The sequence below is a fragment of the Gymnodraco acuticeps genome, unplaced genomic scaffold (genome assembly GCF_902827175.1).
Source record: "Gymnodraco acuticeps unplaced genomic scaffold, fGymAcu1.1, whole genome shotgun sequence".
Taxonomy (NCBI): domain Eukaryota; kingdom Metazoa; phylum Chordata; class Actinopteri; order Perciformes; family Bathydraconidae; genus Gymnodraco; species Gymnodraco acuticeps.
In genome coordinates, this window is record NW_022990341.1 from 1,597,206 (window position 1) to 1,614,449 (window position 17,244).

Genomic DNA, 17,244 nt, shown 5'->3' on the forward strand with positions numbered 1-17,244 from the left:
TTTTCTTTCTCTTTCATTCGTCCTACTTTCCTTCCTTCCTTCAACTCTGTCTCTCTCTCTTTCATTCTTCCTATCTTCCTTCCTCCATTCCTTCCTTCCTTCCTTCTTTCTTTCCTGACTCCAGGTTTTCTCGAGCCTTCACCCTGAATGTGAGTTAATATTCCAGCTGGAGAGAGAGGAGCGTCTCTGCCATCAGTTCATCGTCGAGCAGGGCAACACCAGCTCAGAAGGTGTGTGTGTTCACCCCCCCCATTTGAATCCAGGCGTGTTGAGTACAAGAGTTTAAGCTGGAATAATTGCTTTGCATAGTCATCAGTTGTCACAGTGTCCCCACTGCACTGGGTGATCTATCACTGTGTAGCATCTGTATAGGAGACCATTACGGCTGGTTACAAAATGATGTATGTATGTAATCTATCTCAAGTGAAAGGTCTCGCTTTGAAACCTACAGTACTTCCTCATCCTTGTCTTAATACAATTTAAAAAGAGGCAGATGTTATGTCTTTGAAAAATGTAATTGGTGGTATCGTGCATTATACACCCCATTTACCTTCACTGTTTCCCCATATATATTTTAACTTTGTGTCGGCGGTGTATGACAGAGCAAAGCGCATGTAAATACCTCTTTATGGAGTTTCTCTTTTGATGTACTACCCTGATAGATACCCAACTAACTTTTTTGTTTTAAACCTTCTTTATGAAAAGGTTGTCAGCCATTCTGGGATGCTGTGGCCTGCTGGCCTCACGCAGCCGTCGGGGAAACCGTCGAGAGAGGATGTCCTGCCGTCTTCTCCCTCTTCAGCAACAACACAGGTGACAAAAAGGGCAGGAGGGGGGAGTGATGTGATAATGAAGAGAGCAGCGGGAGTCAAAAGGGACATTGTTGCTCTAATGAAAGAGTGTTTCCGATCCGGATCATTTCATGAAGCGTGTTTATTTATTTATTACACCGGCATGTCACAGTTGACTGAAATCAAATGAGTTTTTCTGAACAGATAGATTAGCAGCGATGGAAGTGTATGTGGATTGGGAAACCCATACAATTGTTTTACAAATGAGCAAACAAGGAGTACCTTTTGCGTTATCTGTTGGCGAGGATATAAGTTACAGTTTCTAAAAAAGAGTCTTCAGTGAGGGGCCCTATAGTGGACAGAAAGATTCCCCTGTTAACAACAAGCAAGGATTCAATATCACGAGATAACTATTGTTTTAAACAGTAAGAGGTTATCACACAGCACTTTTACATTGCATTTAGCTGACGCTTTTATCCAAAGCGACTTACAATAAGTGCATTCGACCAAGAAGATCCAAACTTGAAGAAAGGAGAATCTTATAAGTACATCAGGTTTCATAGAGCTAAAACATTTCAAGTGCTACTCAACTGGCTTTAGATAAGCCAGTCCTTTGTTAGTATATAAGTGCTTTGTTAGCAATTCTTTGTTAGTAATTCTATCGCTCGAAGTGGAGTCGAAAGAGATGAGTTTTCAGTCTGCACCGGAAGATGTGCAAGCTATCTGCTGTCCTGATGTCAATGGGGAGCTCATTCCACCATTTTGGAGCCAGGATAGCAAACCCACGTGTTTTTGCTGATGGGAACTTGGGTCCCCCTCGCAGCGAGGGTGCAGCGAGCCGTTTGGTTGATGCAGAGCGGAGTGCACGTGCTGGGGTGTACGGTTTAACCATGTCCTGGATGTAGGAAGGGCCAGATCCATTCACAGCATGGTACGCAAGTACCAGTGTCTTGAAGTGGATTCAGCAGTTACTGGAAGCCAGTGAAGGGAGCGGAGGAGCGGAGTGGTGTGGGAACATTTCGGAAGGTTGAAGACCAGACTTAAATATACTTCATGTCAGGCTAAAAGTTGAACCCATATTTGGGTCAAAACAGCCAAATAATCCAATGTAATGTTACAGAGAAAGACTTTGGTCCAAGAGGCTCAGAGAGGACATCAATCATGTGCTGTCAATCAGCAAAAAATGCATTGTAAAATGTGTTGGTGAGGATATATAACAGTTTCTAAACAACACTTGTCCTTAGAACCAGTGGTGCTTTCAGCCTACATGCTTAATCTAAATGCTCTTAATGTTTTATTTTATTTTGTAAAGCAAAAGGTGTTGTTAAAGGTGCTATATAAATAAACCTGCCTTGCCAAATATTGCATTCATGTTATATTGAAGGATAGTCAGAAAGATCGTTAACAACAAACAAGGGTTCACCGTCATTGATAACTAGTGCAATTGTGCAGTTCTCGATCAGCAAAAAGTGCAACATCATTCTGATAATGTTATGGAACAGTGTACGACCGAGGGAGGCGTGTCATTCAGATGAGAGAAAGAAAACGTAGATACCCCAAATGCTGGTTCCTGGCCCTGCTGGAAATGGTTTTGTTACATTCCCAGGAAGGTTAAAAACATTTGCTTCCTTCATCTCGACAAGTGGGTGAATATAATCTGAAGGTGATCTCTTTATGGTCGATATCTCTTTGATATCTTGACCTTTCGCCGCAGGTTCAGTGAGCCGTAACTGCACCAGCGGAGGATGGACCAGAGCTTTCCCCCCGTACCACATCGCCTGCAGTGTGGATGATGACATCCCTGAGGTGAGAAATGCCAGGGGCGAAGCAGATAAAGACGTCCGATCGCAGAATGGGAAATTGAGAGCGTGGGGGTCGAGACAGGAAGAGAAGCAAAAGGAACAAGGAGACAAAACAAGCTAAATTAAAAAATAAATATACCGTGTTACAAAACGTTCTTGTAAAAATAATTGGACAGTCTGACACACTTGAATTGCCCATATTCCATTTTCTTTTTAGCCTGGTTTAGATTTAAACATATATGCTACCTGCCTCACAGAAGCAGATGAGAAAATCTATTCTAATTAGATATTATAAATGTGTCTTATGTAAAAATGCTTTTGCAAGGCAGTGACTGAAACAAATGTCACACATCCGGTAATAGCGGAAATTATCCTATTTCACAAAGAGGATTGGGCTTAATCTTGCTGAACAGTGCTTTTGGAGGATAATCATCAGAAAACTACTTTTGGTGCTTTAGAGAAAGAGCTTTTGTTGTATGTTAAAAAAAATACCTTTGAAGTCTTCCTATCGTGTAAAGTCTCTACTGACAAGTGATGATGTCAGTAGCTTTTTGGAGTCGATTCAATAGACTGCTATTCATGTTATATCTCAAAATATGGAGAAAGCGTTCATGCTTTAATGCCACAGACGTCTCGACAATACCTTTTGGAGTACAGGAGTTTTCCTGTGATTACACATCTACATATATCCTTATCCGAACAGAACCTCATTTTAAATCCAGGAAGCGCTTCTACCAAAACATTTTAAAGCATCTTTTGATCTCTTCAAGCCAAATGAGTCCTAAACGTCTCTGCAATTTGGTGCCTTTTTGAGATATTACATTTATTTCACTAGGAGTATTATCCTGTTTTATGCTAAATCTTCTCTTTCCATCTCCTTTCAGACAGAGCAGTCATACTTTGCCACGGTGAAGATGATTTACACCGTGGGCTACAGCATCTCTCTAGCGGTGCTGGCTGTGGCTGTGTTCATCCTGTTGCTCTTCAGGTAAGAACATATTACATTTCAGAAATAAGACTGGTAGACTTCAATTCAGTTCTATCAGCGTGCAGTACATTTGAGATAACCCTTCAGTCCATTTACCACAGAGAGCGAAGCAAAAGCAATCAGAACATATTATTGCTCGTAAACTAGATAATCCAAGGCACTCTTAGCCAACGTTCTGGGAATGACACTCACTCACTCAGTTAGTGGCCTTAGTGTGGGCCCAGCCTTTGGCACATTTAAAAGGTTGTCCAAGTATAGTTTTACACAATAGGATTCATTTGGATTATGCTTGCACTTTCTTGTCAAGGAGTAAGAAGAGAAGATTGACACATATTTCTTTACGCAAAAAATGAAGCAAGAGCTAACAGGTGATTAGCTTAGTTTAGCATAATACACTGACATCAGGAGTTAAGAGCTGGTACTCCCCACAGTACAAAAAGTGATTAAACCAATACCTCTACATTTTCCAAAAATGCAATATCCTGTTCAAATGCTACTCCTTCCACATCATTTCAGCTAGAGACTTAATTTGTTGAATTCGTACCCAAACAGTTATGTGAAAACGCAAAGTTGTGTTTACATGGTGCACATTTCTTAGCTGCAGTGTAGTTGGTTCCATAGCTTCAGGATTTTATTTTCTTATCTAAATGTTGCCTCAAAAGTATATAAACATATTTCTCAATGTGTGGAAGAGGGCGTGTCTGTTGTGAGAAGTAACAAATAAAAATAAATAAAGAAATAGGTTAATTTGGATTATGCTTGCACTTTCTTGTCAAGGGTAGGAAGAGAAGAATGAAACCTATTTCTTTACTCTAAGAATCAAGCAAGAGCTAACAGGTGACTAGCTTATTTGAGCTTAGTTTAGGAGGAAGCAGCTAGCCTGGTGCTCCCCATAGTACAAAAAGTGATTAAACCAATACCTTTACATTTTCCAAATGTTGTATATCCTACTTTTTAAATTCGTACCCAAACAGTTATGTGAAAACGCAAAGTTGTGTTTACATTGTGTACATTTCTTTCTTAGCTGCTAGCTATAGTGTAATCTGGTTGGTTCTATAGCTTCAGGTTTTGATTTTCTCAACTAAATGTTGCCTAAAAAGTATATAAACATATTTCTCAAAATGTGTGGAAGAGGGTCGTTTCTGTTGTGAGAAGTCAAAGTAAAAAACTAAAAATAACTATAATTAAATCCGTTGACATGGTGTTATGAGGAATAATACCATCATTTCCGTTCATAATCCAATACGTGCTTCACCTTTATCTGTGTCATGCTTCTCAGTTTCAATAATTCCTGTTTTGGATTTGGACCCTCGTTGACATGAATGGATCTAACATGGTCTAACAGCTGATATAGTCCACTTAGCAGCTGATTGGCACAAAGTCAAGGGTCTTCTCATCCCACACAGCCAGGCCAAATAACAAAGCGAAGAGAAAGCCCTCATGACATTTTCTGTGTGCAGCTGTGCGGTTTCATTAATCAGTTGTTGGTGTAATCTATTTAAATTCGCAATATCAAAACTTGCATGTCTTTTTGAATTATCAGTTTTTGATTTTGACCTTACACTAGGCCTTTTCACTGGTTTGGTTTTCTTAGGGTCTGAATCTTTATCTCTGAGCTGATATAATGTGTAAACTTCCTCTCAAAACATGCACACCATGGCATATTGAGCTATTAGTAAGCGTAACAAAGTACTGAAACAATTTGTTGTGAAGCAGAACTTATTTTGACCATTTGGACAACTTATATGCTTATCACAGCATTTGGTGTTGATACGTCTGTGCATCAGACAACACTGCCGTACTTTTACTACATGTATCTTACCTGATATTTCAACAGGAGGCTGCGTTGTGCCAGGAACTTCATTCACATCCAGCTCTTCATCTCATTTATCCTGAAAGCTGTGGCTGTGTTCATAAAGGATGCAACTCTTTTCTCGAGTGAAGACACAAACCACTGCACCCTTTCCACGGTAGGAGAATGAAAAGAGGTTCTTAGTTGCATAAAGAAATTCCCATCGGCAGATTCCCCATTGATCTCATTGCATATCCCTCCTTATAATCCACTCTGTGTCTTCCTTTCTTTCTTTTTTCCAGGTTGCCTGTAAGGCCTCTGTGGTCTTCTGTCACTATTGTGTAATGTCCAATTTCTTCTGGCTCCTGGTGGAGGCGCTTTACCTCAATTCCCTGCTGCTTTCGTCCTTTTATCACAGTCGTCCATGCCTCTGGGGCTTCAGCCTGCTGGGATGGGGTGAGAGAACTTAATATGCAGTTACCTCCACTTATGTTACGCTGACTGAGCGACAACACTTCCTATAACTTAAAGGTCTCCTATCATGCAACATGCCTTAATGTCCTTTACATATGTGTCCCCGGTGTGTCAGGGAACTCACAAAGTGTCCGAAAACAAAACCCTCTCTCTTTTCCTCCGTACCCAAATCTCTAGAACCGGGGGAGGAACAACGGAGCTGATCCAGATTTGCTGCCAATATGACGTAATATCAGAAATGTGGACCCACGGCACTATCAGAAACAATACTCAACCTGTTTTGGACGTAATATGTTCTTTGTTTACATTATCAAGCGTCGCTAACACTCAGAGCTAACCTGTACTGGAGAGAGCATGTGTAAAGAAGCAGGAAATAAAAAAGGAACTCACCTCGTGGTAAACCCGCAAGAGAATAAGCATTTGAGCGCCATACTGTTTCAGAAATAATCCTTGAAGTGGTTTGGAACATCTTTAAATCGCTAAGAGGCTAAGTTTGGCTAATACCCTTGACTCGTTACAAAATAGAAGTCTGTGCTGATTTTCATATTTCTATGATGATAATAATAGAAATAATAACCTCAGGCTGAATAAGTATTTGTGCTCCACACTGAGTTTGGTTAGTTTTTGAGATATCCTAAAAATATGGCATATTTATTTTATACTTGGTCCGCAGTGGAAAAGGTAGAAAACATTTGTCGGTAACGGGTGATTTAAGGGTTAAAAAAAGTACACCAACAGAAAAATAAAAAGACTGTTATTTATATTTTACAGATACTTGAGTTGTACATGTATTTCAGCTCAATGCGAGTTACACTTATACAGAAGAAGAGACATGCTAAGATATAACTGTTGCCTGAATAGTCTTTGTTGGTTTTTGTAAGCAAAACACTGTTTATTCTGTTCATGCAGCTTAGTAGTGTGGGGGAAACTTCTGAAGCAATTGGAAACAGGACTCAGAGAGACACTCAGAGAGCTGGAGCTTTGATGGCAAACACTGACGGTTTATTTGGAGTTACGGCCGGAGAATTGACAAGACAGGTGGTGTGTCACGAGTTGACACAGCGGCTGCCAAATCAATTCTGAAGAACTCTTTCTGTAGCTCGAGGTTTCAACTAGTTCGGAGTGTAATAATCAACATTCTTTATCAGTGAGACTAAACAATGATGGACCCTGAATCTAACTAGAGCTCTCGTCCATAGGAAAGAATGTGCGCCAGGGAGCCTAAGTCCCTGAACAGTAAACTACCTCATGGCGGCTTGTGCTCTGTCATAGACTGGCAACAACAATGCGCCCAAGCTGCCCCTCCTTAAGAGAGATAGCAGCAATACAGAGGCCGTAGACCTATGCCGTGGGAAAGGAGACAGTGAGAAGAGAAAATGATGAACTGTGTCGAATGTTGAATACCTAAGCAAATGATTCCCTAACAAGTAGTACATGTTGCACAGAATATATTTCTGATATTTGTTATCTTAGAAAAGATGTGTGTTTGTTAATATGTCTATAATTTGATGCTTCAGGTTGTTCTTCTTCTCAGGGTGCAGACAAAGTCGCATTGCATGATTTGCAGTTTCCAGTTATTTTGGAAACTATTTGCCAATTCAATTCACATGAACAGTTTCTTTATGTTTCAATCTACAAATGATTATAGACAATTCATTTTCGCATCTCTAAGTGTTTGACCAATCACCACAAAGCCGGCAAGCTAACCAAGGGTGAAAAGAGCAAAAATATGTCCTCTTCACCTTGAATTATTTCCCAATAATTCTATTATTTTTCTTTATTTCCAAACATAGTGCTAAAATATATCACACTGACCACTCTCATCAACATCATGGCATGGGGCCTAAGATGTGCTTTTAATTATGCCTCCTCCCCAGAAAGCAGATGACTGATTTAAACCCCGTTTTGCAGGACAGTTAGATTTGTATTCCAGTCCTGCTGTGATCCAGCAGTCTTTAGGGACAACAAGAGGCAGACAGATTTAGTTTTGAACAGCCAGAAACTGCCATGGCTCGATGGCATCAGCTGTAATTAGGAAACAAACAGAATCAAAGTTTGAACCCCTATGGCAGTCACTGCTAATGTATTAAATTGTGGTTTCTGTCACTAAACTTTCCCCAATTACAATAGAAATACTGCAATTTGTCCTAGTGGTTGCAAGGCAGGGAATAGACATATTGTAGATCTGTAGTGCAAAGAATATTCCCTTTGCTTTGAGTTCTTACTGAATAAATCAATACAGATATTGCAAAGGATGTCATTCAACCGGCTCACACTCTGGTAACTCTATGAATATGTGTATTGATTGCCTCTCCCTGACATTAGTTTTGCTTCTCTGCTTTTCCAAAGGTGTACCTGTGCTCTTCATCGTCATGTGGATTGGATCCAGGGTGTATTTTGAGGACACAGAGTTTGTATACACTCCCATTTATATCGCCACAAGCACAGTTCAGTCAGACAACTCACGTGTTTCTTTAACATATTTATTAGAAGCAGCATATAGTTGAGTTTGGCGTCTAGGCTCGGGCCTCATCACTCCACAGATACACATAGCACGATGAGTGATGATTGAAGGAGACATGTCATGGCCATTTCCACTGATCATAATTCCATTGTTGAGGTCTACTAGAATAGATTGATATTGTGCAATTTTCCAAACTCACATTGGTTTCTCATACAGCATCTCTGTAAACTACGTGTATTCACTGAATTTCACTCTCTGCCTTTAACGGCTCGTTGTAGCTCCAATAGCTCCATCCCCCACACAGCTCCGTGGAGGTGTGGTTTCCTTGTTTAGCGATACACATCGAAACACAGCCAAACTCATACTGAGCACACACAAAGTCACAGCCGAAGTAAAAACAATAAGTGTGGCTTGATATTGAGTAAGAAAAAGGTTGATAAACGCTGTGAGAATGGGTCTGCAGAGAGAATGGGTCTGCAGAGAGAATTTCGCCGCGATCCCAACTGTCTGTTATCAGCCTGCAGCCAGGGAGGAGAAATCAGCAGAGCTGTGTGTGTGTGTGTGTGTGTGTGTGTGTGTGTGTGTGTGTGTGTGTGTGTGTGTGTGGTGTGTGTGTGTGTGTGTGTGTGTGTGTGTGTGTGTGTGTGTGTGTGTGTGTGTGTGGTGTGTGTGTGTGTGTGTGTGTGTGTGTCGGCGCACTAACACCAGCATCCTGGAGGAGACTGACATTCCCACCATCACTGCCACCATTGCCTAAAACCAGCTCAGATGGACTGGCCATGTTAAAGGGAAACGGGCCCCTGGAGGCCAAAAGAAGAGGTACAAAGATAACATAAAAACAAACCTAAAGAAGTGCCACATAGACCTAAAAGCTTGGGAAGACATGGCAACAGACAGGGCGTCCTGGAGAAACCTTGTCCGTGAGGGTGCTGCACTATATAATGATGATCTCTGCCATGCTGCACAAGACAAGCGCAGACTCAGGAAGGAGAGATCAACCACCAAACAGGTCCAACCCAAACCCTCCACCACTACATTCCCCTGTCCACATTGCACAAGAATAATCGGGTCCAGAATCGGCCTCTATGCCCACCTGAAGACCCACAAGGACCAAGAAGGAGGACAGTCATACTCGACTACGAGTGACCGTGGATGATGATGATGGTGTGTGTGTGTGTGTGTGAGGAAGTCCGTGGATTGGTTCATTTGGACCAATCAGCCTGGTCATAGCTCTCGGCGTGGCTACTGGGTATTGGGACGTCACAATGCCCAGGAAGAACATGAGAAATCTCCAACGAGGCGTTTTGGGTTAGAGTTGTACTCCCTACAGGGTGTACTTTGAGGGTTTATGACTCTGCAGACCGTTTACATGCATAAAAACCTTCATAACACACAAGGGGACGGGTGATAACCGGAAAAGCATGACATGTCTCCTTTAAATAACTAACCCCTCGAGCCTACAGGTGGAAGCTGGGGTGGTGGGGCAGGCAAGCAGCAGCGACTTGGAAGTAGCTGCAGCAATAGAGAGAGATCTGGCAGGTTAAATAGAGCGGTGTAGTGCCGAGAGATATGGAGTCAGAGGCGGTGCAAGGAAGGTGCAAGAATAGTAATTTATTCACAAGCTGCAAAGGACATGTTGTCGGGTCGCAGCCCGGGGCAACAAGAGAGAGAGCCAAGAGGGCACACACTATTTATAGGTAACCCATAACATGTCCGTATGGGAACAATAACCGCAACTGTAGTTCCAAGTTTGAATTATGTCCCAGTGGTTAAATAGGTAGTCACCACAGCGGCTTATTAAGGAGACTCTGTTTGGTTAGTTGTAGAGCGGCAAGGGGCGTTATGTATGAATGCAGCATAAGTGCTCGAGTTGACTGCCTGAACTAGCTCGCAGGCTTCGCCCCATTTATTTCTTATAAATATATGTTATTTTTACAGCACAGCAACTTAACAACAGTGTTTAGCATTTTAGCATCAGTTTAGGATGAAGAAAAAAACCCTTACGAGGAAATGTGTAATTTGCACTCACTTTGTACTCATTACTATTTGTTGCTGGTTATGAATTGATTTACCATCATTGTACATCACACCCTGAAATAACTGCAAATGGACTCAAGCGCGCATTTCATAATGTCTTTCTATATTAGATGCTGGGATATCAACGAGGACTCGCCCTATTGGTGGATCATCAAGGGACCGATTGTTGTGTCTATAGCGGTAAATGCTCACATTGTGCGGAAACCAGCTAAATGACAGGCTCTTATCAATGCATGAGACAGATTACAGATTGCTATGCAGATGTTTACTTTCTTTTTAGAGATGAGAAATTATATGGGACCTTTTTTTTGTGTCCTCACATCAATCCTAATCAATTACACACTTGGCTACCCATATTTGTTATCACAGTATTCAATAATCAACTTATTGCAAGTGGAAATTAAACCAGTACCTGTTAAAGTCTTATTTCATTAGGCACGGAAAGGCAAGTTTATTTATTTAGCACATTTCAACAACAAAGGAATTTGAACTGCTTTTTATAATACTGCTACTTACCTGTTGATACCTGGAATTTGTAATTCTTTTTTTATTTTACATTTCTATTCACATGTGCTTCCCCTTTTACTATATAATATTTTATTTCGTCTTATCATTATTGTCTTTTGCTGTAACAATGTAGATGTCCCTTTTGAGGAACTCATTAAGTTACATTACATGTCATTTTGTTAGACGCTTTTATCCAAAGCGACTTACATACATTCAGTACTGTTGGCAATCCCCACAGGAGCAATTTGGGATGAAGTGTCTTGCCCAGGGACACAACGACATGCTGACTGCAGTGGGACTTGAACTTGCTATCCCCTGATTCGAAGTCCATCACACTATCCACTGAGCCACAGCACCCCCTAAGTCATTCTGGATCTGATTAAAGACACTCATTGGAAGTCAAGAATACAACCTTAAAAAAGTGAAAACGATTAAGACACATATCATAAACAAGAATAAAAGTTACAGTGCTTTGTAAGATATAACCAGTTATTTGATTTAATAAACGGTAACAGCAAACATGAATTGTTAACATTACATTTCATTTAGCTGACGCTTTTATCCAAAGCGACTTACAATTACCGAGACATTCTCCCTGGAGTAACTAAGGGCTAAGTGCCTTACTCAAGGGCACACTAGTGGTGGTGTTCCTGGTGGGATTTGAACTCACAACCTTCCGATCTTCAGCCCACCTCACTATCCATAGACCACCACTACCCTTAAGTGTTCATTTCTTAATTTTTCTCTCGTAACCTTTGAATCAACAGGTTAATTTCCTGCTCCTCATGAACATCATCAGGATCCTGATACAGAAACTGAATCCTCGTCTGATCCAATTCAACAACTCGTCTCAGTACAGGTAATGTTTGTCTGCAGAATCATTCAGTACCTCCTCCCTCAGTCATTACACCATGTCTCACTTTCATCTTACACAGAGTTGGATTTTCAATATTCGGCTGTGTTACTTGTTTATCTTGAGCTATTAGGCTTTTTAAGTCTGACGGACACATTTTCAAATCGTTTTCACTCTCTTTGAAACCTTTTTACTGCGACACTTTGATGTGGGGAGAGATGCAAATTGAGGGAAAACGTTTGATACACCACACTCTGCTATGTATTCTTCAGTCACTCACTACTGCAACTCAAACTAGTCAGTCTGGCCACGTCTACCTTTCCACCTCATTGAATCACAATTTGTAAATGAAACTAATTGGCTGAAAGTGTTCAGGGACATCATGCATATGCAAATTGTATAAAAGAGATACCAAAGGCATGTAAATAGAGTAATTGAGAGTGATATTTTCCCCATATAAGAACATTAACTGTGCACTCACATTTGTTTATCCTCACTTTGAACGACGCACCTGCCTCACCTTGCACCTCATCAACAACACTGTGTGCAGACTGGCAGACACACACACATCCTCTCCTCTCCTGGCACCTGAAGATTAGCGTGTCTGCGTAGAGGATGCTAACCAGAGTAGCATTCAGATTAGACAGAAAGACTCCCTGTGGTAGCTTCACCTTCTGCATCTCCCCCCCCCCCCCTCTGTGCAACAGGCGCCTCACTAAGTCGACCCTCCTCCTCATCCCTTTGTTCGGTACGCACTACATGGTCTTCAATTTTCTGCCTGACTACTTCAATGTCAACCTGCGCCTCTGTATCGAGCTCTGCATGGGATCCTTTCAGGTACACACACCTATAAACATATATATAAACACTCAATATGCTGACAGGAAGATATTGTGCCTGCTCAAATACCATGAAAACACACACACACATACACACACACACAGACTCACAGACTCACACACGCACACACACACACACACACACACACACACACACACACACACACACACACACACACACACACACACAGACTCACACACTCACACGCATGCACGCACGCACGCACACACACACACACACACACACACACACACACACACACACACACACATACACACACACCACACACACACACACACACACACACACACACACACACACACTCATGTATGTTGGTCTATGTGTTTCTTTGTTAACCTCTTTGGGTTGTTTGCCTTTTAAGGGCTATATAAATGGAAAACTCTTACAACTCTAAACAATACATTAGATCAATTGTTGACATTATTTATTGAGAATAACGTTAAAGACTCATTGGATTCGTTTTTTTTTCTGCACTTGCAGTAAATTAGAAGTGCTCATTACCAAATCTATTGAATAAGGTAATACAACTTAAACTTAAAATGGTCTTTTCTCCCAGACAGCTTATGTAAACCAGGCTTAGAGTCTACAGCCATGCTAACTGTGTGGCTTTAATGAGCAGCATTATGAACATGCTGACATTTCAGGTAGCCTGTAGTCTTAGCTAATTTGCACTTACAGTAAAAGCTGGGATTGCCACTACTTTACCAGGTATTTGGTTGTAAAAAAAAGTTTTGAGCTTTCTGTCCCCAGAGTCAGAACTAAACATGGAAAAGCAGCGTTCAGTTATTATGCTCCAAATATCTGGAACAAACTTCCAGAAACCTGCAGGTCCGCTGCAACTACTTTTAAATAAGACTTTTCTTTTTGCCGCTGCTTTTAATTGAAATATTCACATCTTAAACTGCACTGTAACTTTTATCCATGTATTTTTTCTTTTAATGTTTATTTTATTATCTTTTCTTTTTAATGACTGTTTTTAAATGCCATTTTCTTAATGTCTTTCGTTTTTTGTAAAGCACTTTGAATTGCCTTGTGTTGAAAGGTGCTATATAAATAAACTTGCCTTGCCTTGAAGTGAAATTCGAGCTGTTAGAGTCAAGGGATCACCAAAGTGATAAAGAAACTCATGCTGGGGTGGTCTTGCATATTTGTTCTAAAGATTATTAATAGTAATTGTCCCACAAGTATTTCATGTAGGCTAGTAACAAAGGTGCATCATTTGCTCTGACCTAGGCTTTTGGTTATACAGTATAAGAGTTTAACAAGTAAGTCCAATTTAATTCTATATGTTTTCGTTTACAGCTTTTTATTTAGAGTATACATTGCTTATAGTAGCACATTATACATTTATTACAGTCATTATACTGTCTGTATGGCAGAGTTTTCCTGACCTGTTTTTACTTTTCCAGCTCTTTGAAGCTGTCATTTGTCAATCGATATTTAGGCTATGAACCCTTTTAATGATGTGGACTATTCCTAAATGTGTATGACTAAAACCATCTCTCTTACAGGGGCTCCTTGTTGCGATCCTCTATTGCTTTCTCAATAAAGAGGTCAGTACAAGCCTCAACACTCATGTATTTACTATTACATATTCAACAAAGCACGCGGATAATTTACAGCTCTCTGTTGCATAATAAACAAGAGTAACATGATACCAGTGAGGATGAGTGGGTCAGAGATTTCAGGGCTGAAAAAACTATATAATTTACGCCTCTCTTTCCCTCATTGCATAAGCAAAGGACCTTGAGAACATATTTAACCAGCAAGTACACAGACACTGTCTCAGTACACAATAACTCATCTGCCTTGTGTATTAGGGCCTCATGGGTAGTACTTGGAAGACACTTAATTATTACACACACTAATGGAATCCAAATCTGTATCCTCTGATAGATTCAAGACATCGAGTAAAACAATACATTACATCATTACATTACACTGCATTTAGCTGACGCTTTTATCCAAAGCGACTTACAATAAGTACATTCGACCAGGAAGACACAACCTTGAAGAAAACAGAATCATATAAGTACATCAGGTTTCATAGAGCCAAACATTTCAAGTGCTACTCAACTGGCTTTAGATAAGCCAGTCCTTTATTAGTATATACAGCTGGGGTTTATTAGTGAAGGATGTTTTAGGGAAATGTATGATATCTAATGCTTTACATTTCACCTATACCCCAATAACATGGCGAATAAATACCTTAGATGACTTGAGTGGTGAAACGGAAATACATTTTCAAATTGTGTGTACTTTGAAGTTAATGAAATACGTTAATATTTTTGGAAAATTGTCTGGTACGGGTAACCATTGGACAGATAGAGCTGTGTGCTAAGCTATAAGCTAACCAGCTGCTGCTTACATACAACAGAAATATATGAGAGGGGAATCAATCTTATTATTACACTTTCTCAAAAAAAATAAAGTAAACGTGTGTCCTTAAACGTCAAACTATTGCTTTTCAGTATATTACATCACAGTATATGCTATGGTTGTTGTTTTTTAAATCATAAACCAATAACATAACTGTTCAAACTCATATACGAGTTGCAACTGCATCATCTTACAAGTTTGAAATCCTCTCAATATTGTGTTTTCTGTATGTCTATGTTCGCTTGACAGGTCCAGAAAGAGGTGCACATGCAGTGGCTGAGGTGGCTGGAGCGGAGCTATGGTGTGGTGTCACCAGCTGCTAAATGCAGTCAGATGGACACACCCTTCTAGTGATGGTCTTCACCCTCCACCCACAGCTCCTCTGCTCATTGTGAAGTCCCACAGGATTGCCTTTGTGTGTGTCATTTTCTGCAATAGGCTGCACAGTATGCACAATAGTGGTTTAATGCCACGTCTGTACGTTTATAAACCATTCAAAAGATGACCTTTTTAAAGACTGCTCCAGAAAGAAGGATAACATTTCATGACATTATCCACACGCATTTTAGAACAGATCCTGCCAATTTAATTTCCCTTGAGTCACTGTGTCAACAACTTCACCTTCCAGATTTCCTCGGGCCCCTCTCTGGTTTTAGTAAAGAATAAAGAGTATGTGAAGCTGAGCGCTTACCCTGATGATTAAGGAATAATCAATTATGTAAACCGTTTCACCGGATATGGGTTTTTAGGAACCAAGAAAAACACTATCTTGTTGAGTGTGGTGGATGTCGTCTCTATGTAGATGCTAAAGTTAGATACAGTAGATTAAATTCCATTTATCACTGTTGCTGTAGCGTAACCTGTTGAAAATGTAATATACACAAAATATTAATCACCCAGTTGACTCAAACAGAAATTAAAATGGGTTATTACTGATATAATTCAACAGCAGTATAACATTGTACTACATAATTCATATTTGAACTTAGATTGATTATTTTGAGTTTAGTACACAGGGAGATGAACTGTAAGTGTGTATGTATATATTTATTCACTGAGCAAAATTATTTCTTTGTTTTTATATATTAATATATTAATTCAAAGTGCGTACAAATTAATACCTTAATAGCAGCTTAATGAATGAATATCTTAAAGTCTGCTCATGATACACATTAGTGTCAGCTGCTATATGTGTGTGTTTTTTGTTCGCTTGTTCAGTGTAACCTGCACCTGTAACCTTTAGATCGTTGACACACTGATGAGAGTTGAGCAGCTTCTCACCTGTTGTATGGTTTGATGTCATGAACACAATACCATGAACATAAACTTTATCATGGTAATTATTTTAAAGTTATTTTACATCAATATATATGATGCTGACATTATACAGCGGTTTGTACTGCATATGAAGAACGATACAAATTGATATGTGAGTGCCATAATTTGTTTACAGATCTATTTTTGTTAGAAATTAAAATGGATGTTCAGGCTTTGTATGTGTTATAAGCCACAATACTCTTAGTGTCGTTTATTTTATGTAAACAAAGCATTTGTGTAAACTGAATGTATAAAGAAGTCAGACCTTTCTCTGTTGTTACATTTGGAAGTTGCTGCTATTCTTGTGCCTCTCTTTGTGATGTTGTATTGCCTTGTGAAATTAACAGGTTTGAAGGAGCTAAAGCATAAATATGTTTATTCTGATTCATTATCAGTAAAGTGTCTCTACTGTAGGCTATTTTTATTATATGTGCAGCACTTTGGCTCGACCAAAAATCGTTTATAAATGTGCTATATAAATAAAACTTGATTTGATTTGATTATGGCTCTCTGCAATCTCATCAGCTGGCAGCTACGAAATGTCAAATCAATTATCTAATCGCTAATCACTGATACCTGTTGTGTCTTCTTGGTCGAATGTACTTATTGTAAGTCGCTTTGGATAAAAGCGTCAGCTAAATGTAATGCAATGTAATGTAATACTGAAATCATAGTTATTCATGTAGATTTCATTTCCAAGGATGTCATTCAGAAAAAACAATATGAGAGTATTTAGTAAAATTACAGTTGTGCTTCATATGGAAAACCTTAATAAATGTTATCATTAAAGCAATGGCAAAACCATTTTCAAGCTAACAATCTTTATATTGTTGTATATGTTTGAATACATATTTTAGACAATGTATCTAAAATGATTTACAGTTAAACTAGTACCAGTTGTATAATTAAAGAGTACTGTTTATTAGTTTTAAACAGTATTGCGCTCATTTCAGGTTCATATTTGTATTCAGTGTCTCTA

At 39.7% G+C, this 17,244-nt stretch overlaps 1 protein-coding gene across 3 annotated transcripts in view; it reads left to right on the forward strand.

Moving 5' to 3' along the window:
* ghrhrl (growth hormone releasing hormone receptor, like) overlaps positions 1-16,554 on the forward strand; it is a 28,787-nt gene extending 12,233 nt beyond the window's left edge. The window contains exons 2-13 of one of the 3 annotated variants that reach the window (XM_034223642.1): positions 125-230; positions 706-813; positions 2,506-2,597; positions 3,478-3,581; positions 5,419-5,551; positions 5,676-5,829; positions 8,197-8,257; positions 10,459-10,528; positions 11,623-11,714; positions 12,416-12,545; positions 14,081-14,122; positions 15,198-16,554. In XM_034223642.1, the coding sequence (XP_034079533.1) occupies positions 125-230; positions 706-813; positions 2,506-2,597; positions 3,478-3,581; positions 5,419-5,551; positions 5,676-5,829; positions 8,197-8,257; positions 10,459-10,528; positions 11,623-11,714; positions 12,416-12,545; positions 14,081-14,122; positions 15,198-15,299 (1,194 nt within the window). In that variant the 3' untranslated portion in view covers positions 15,300-16,554. The remainder of the gene's footprint in view (positions 1-124; positions 231-705; positions 814-2,505; positions 2,598-3,477; positions 3,582-5,418; positions 5,552-5,675; positions 5,830-8,196; positions 8,258-10,458; positions 10,529-11,622; positions 11,715-12,415; positions 12,546-14,080; positions 14,123-15,197) is intronic. The other 2 variants (XM_034223643.1, XM_034223644.1) reach the window with 2 other exon arrangements.
* Positions 16,555-17,244: the final 690 nt, after the last annotated feature.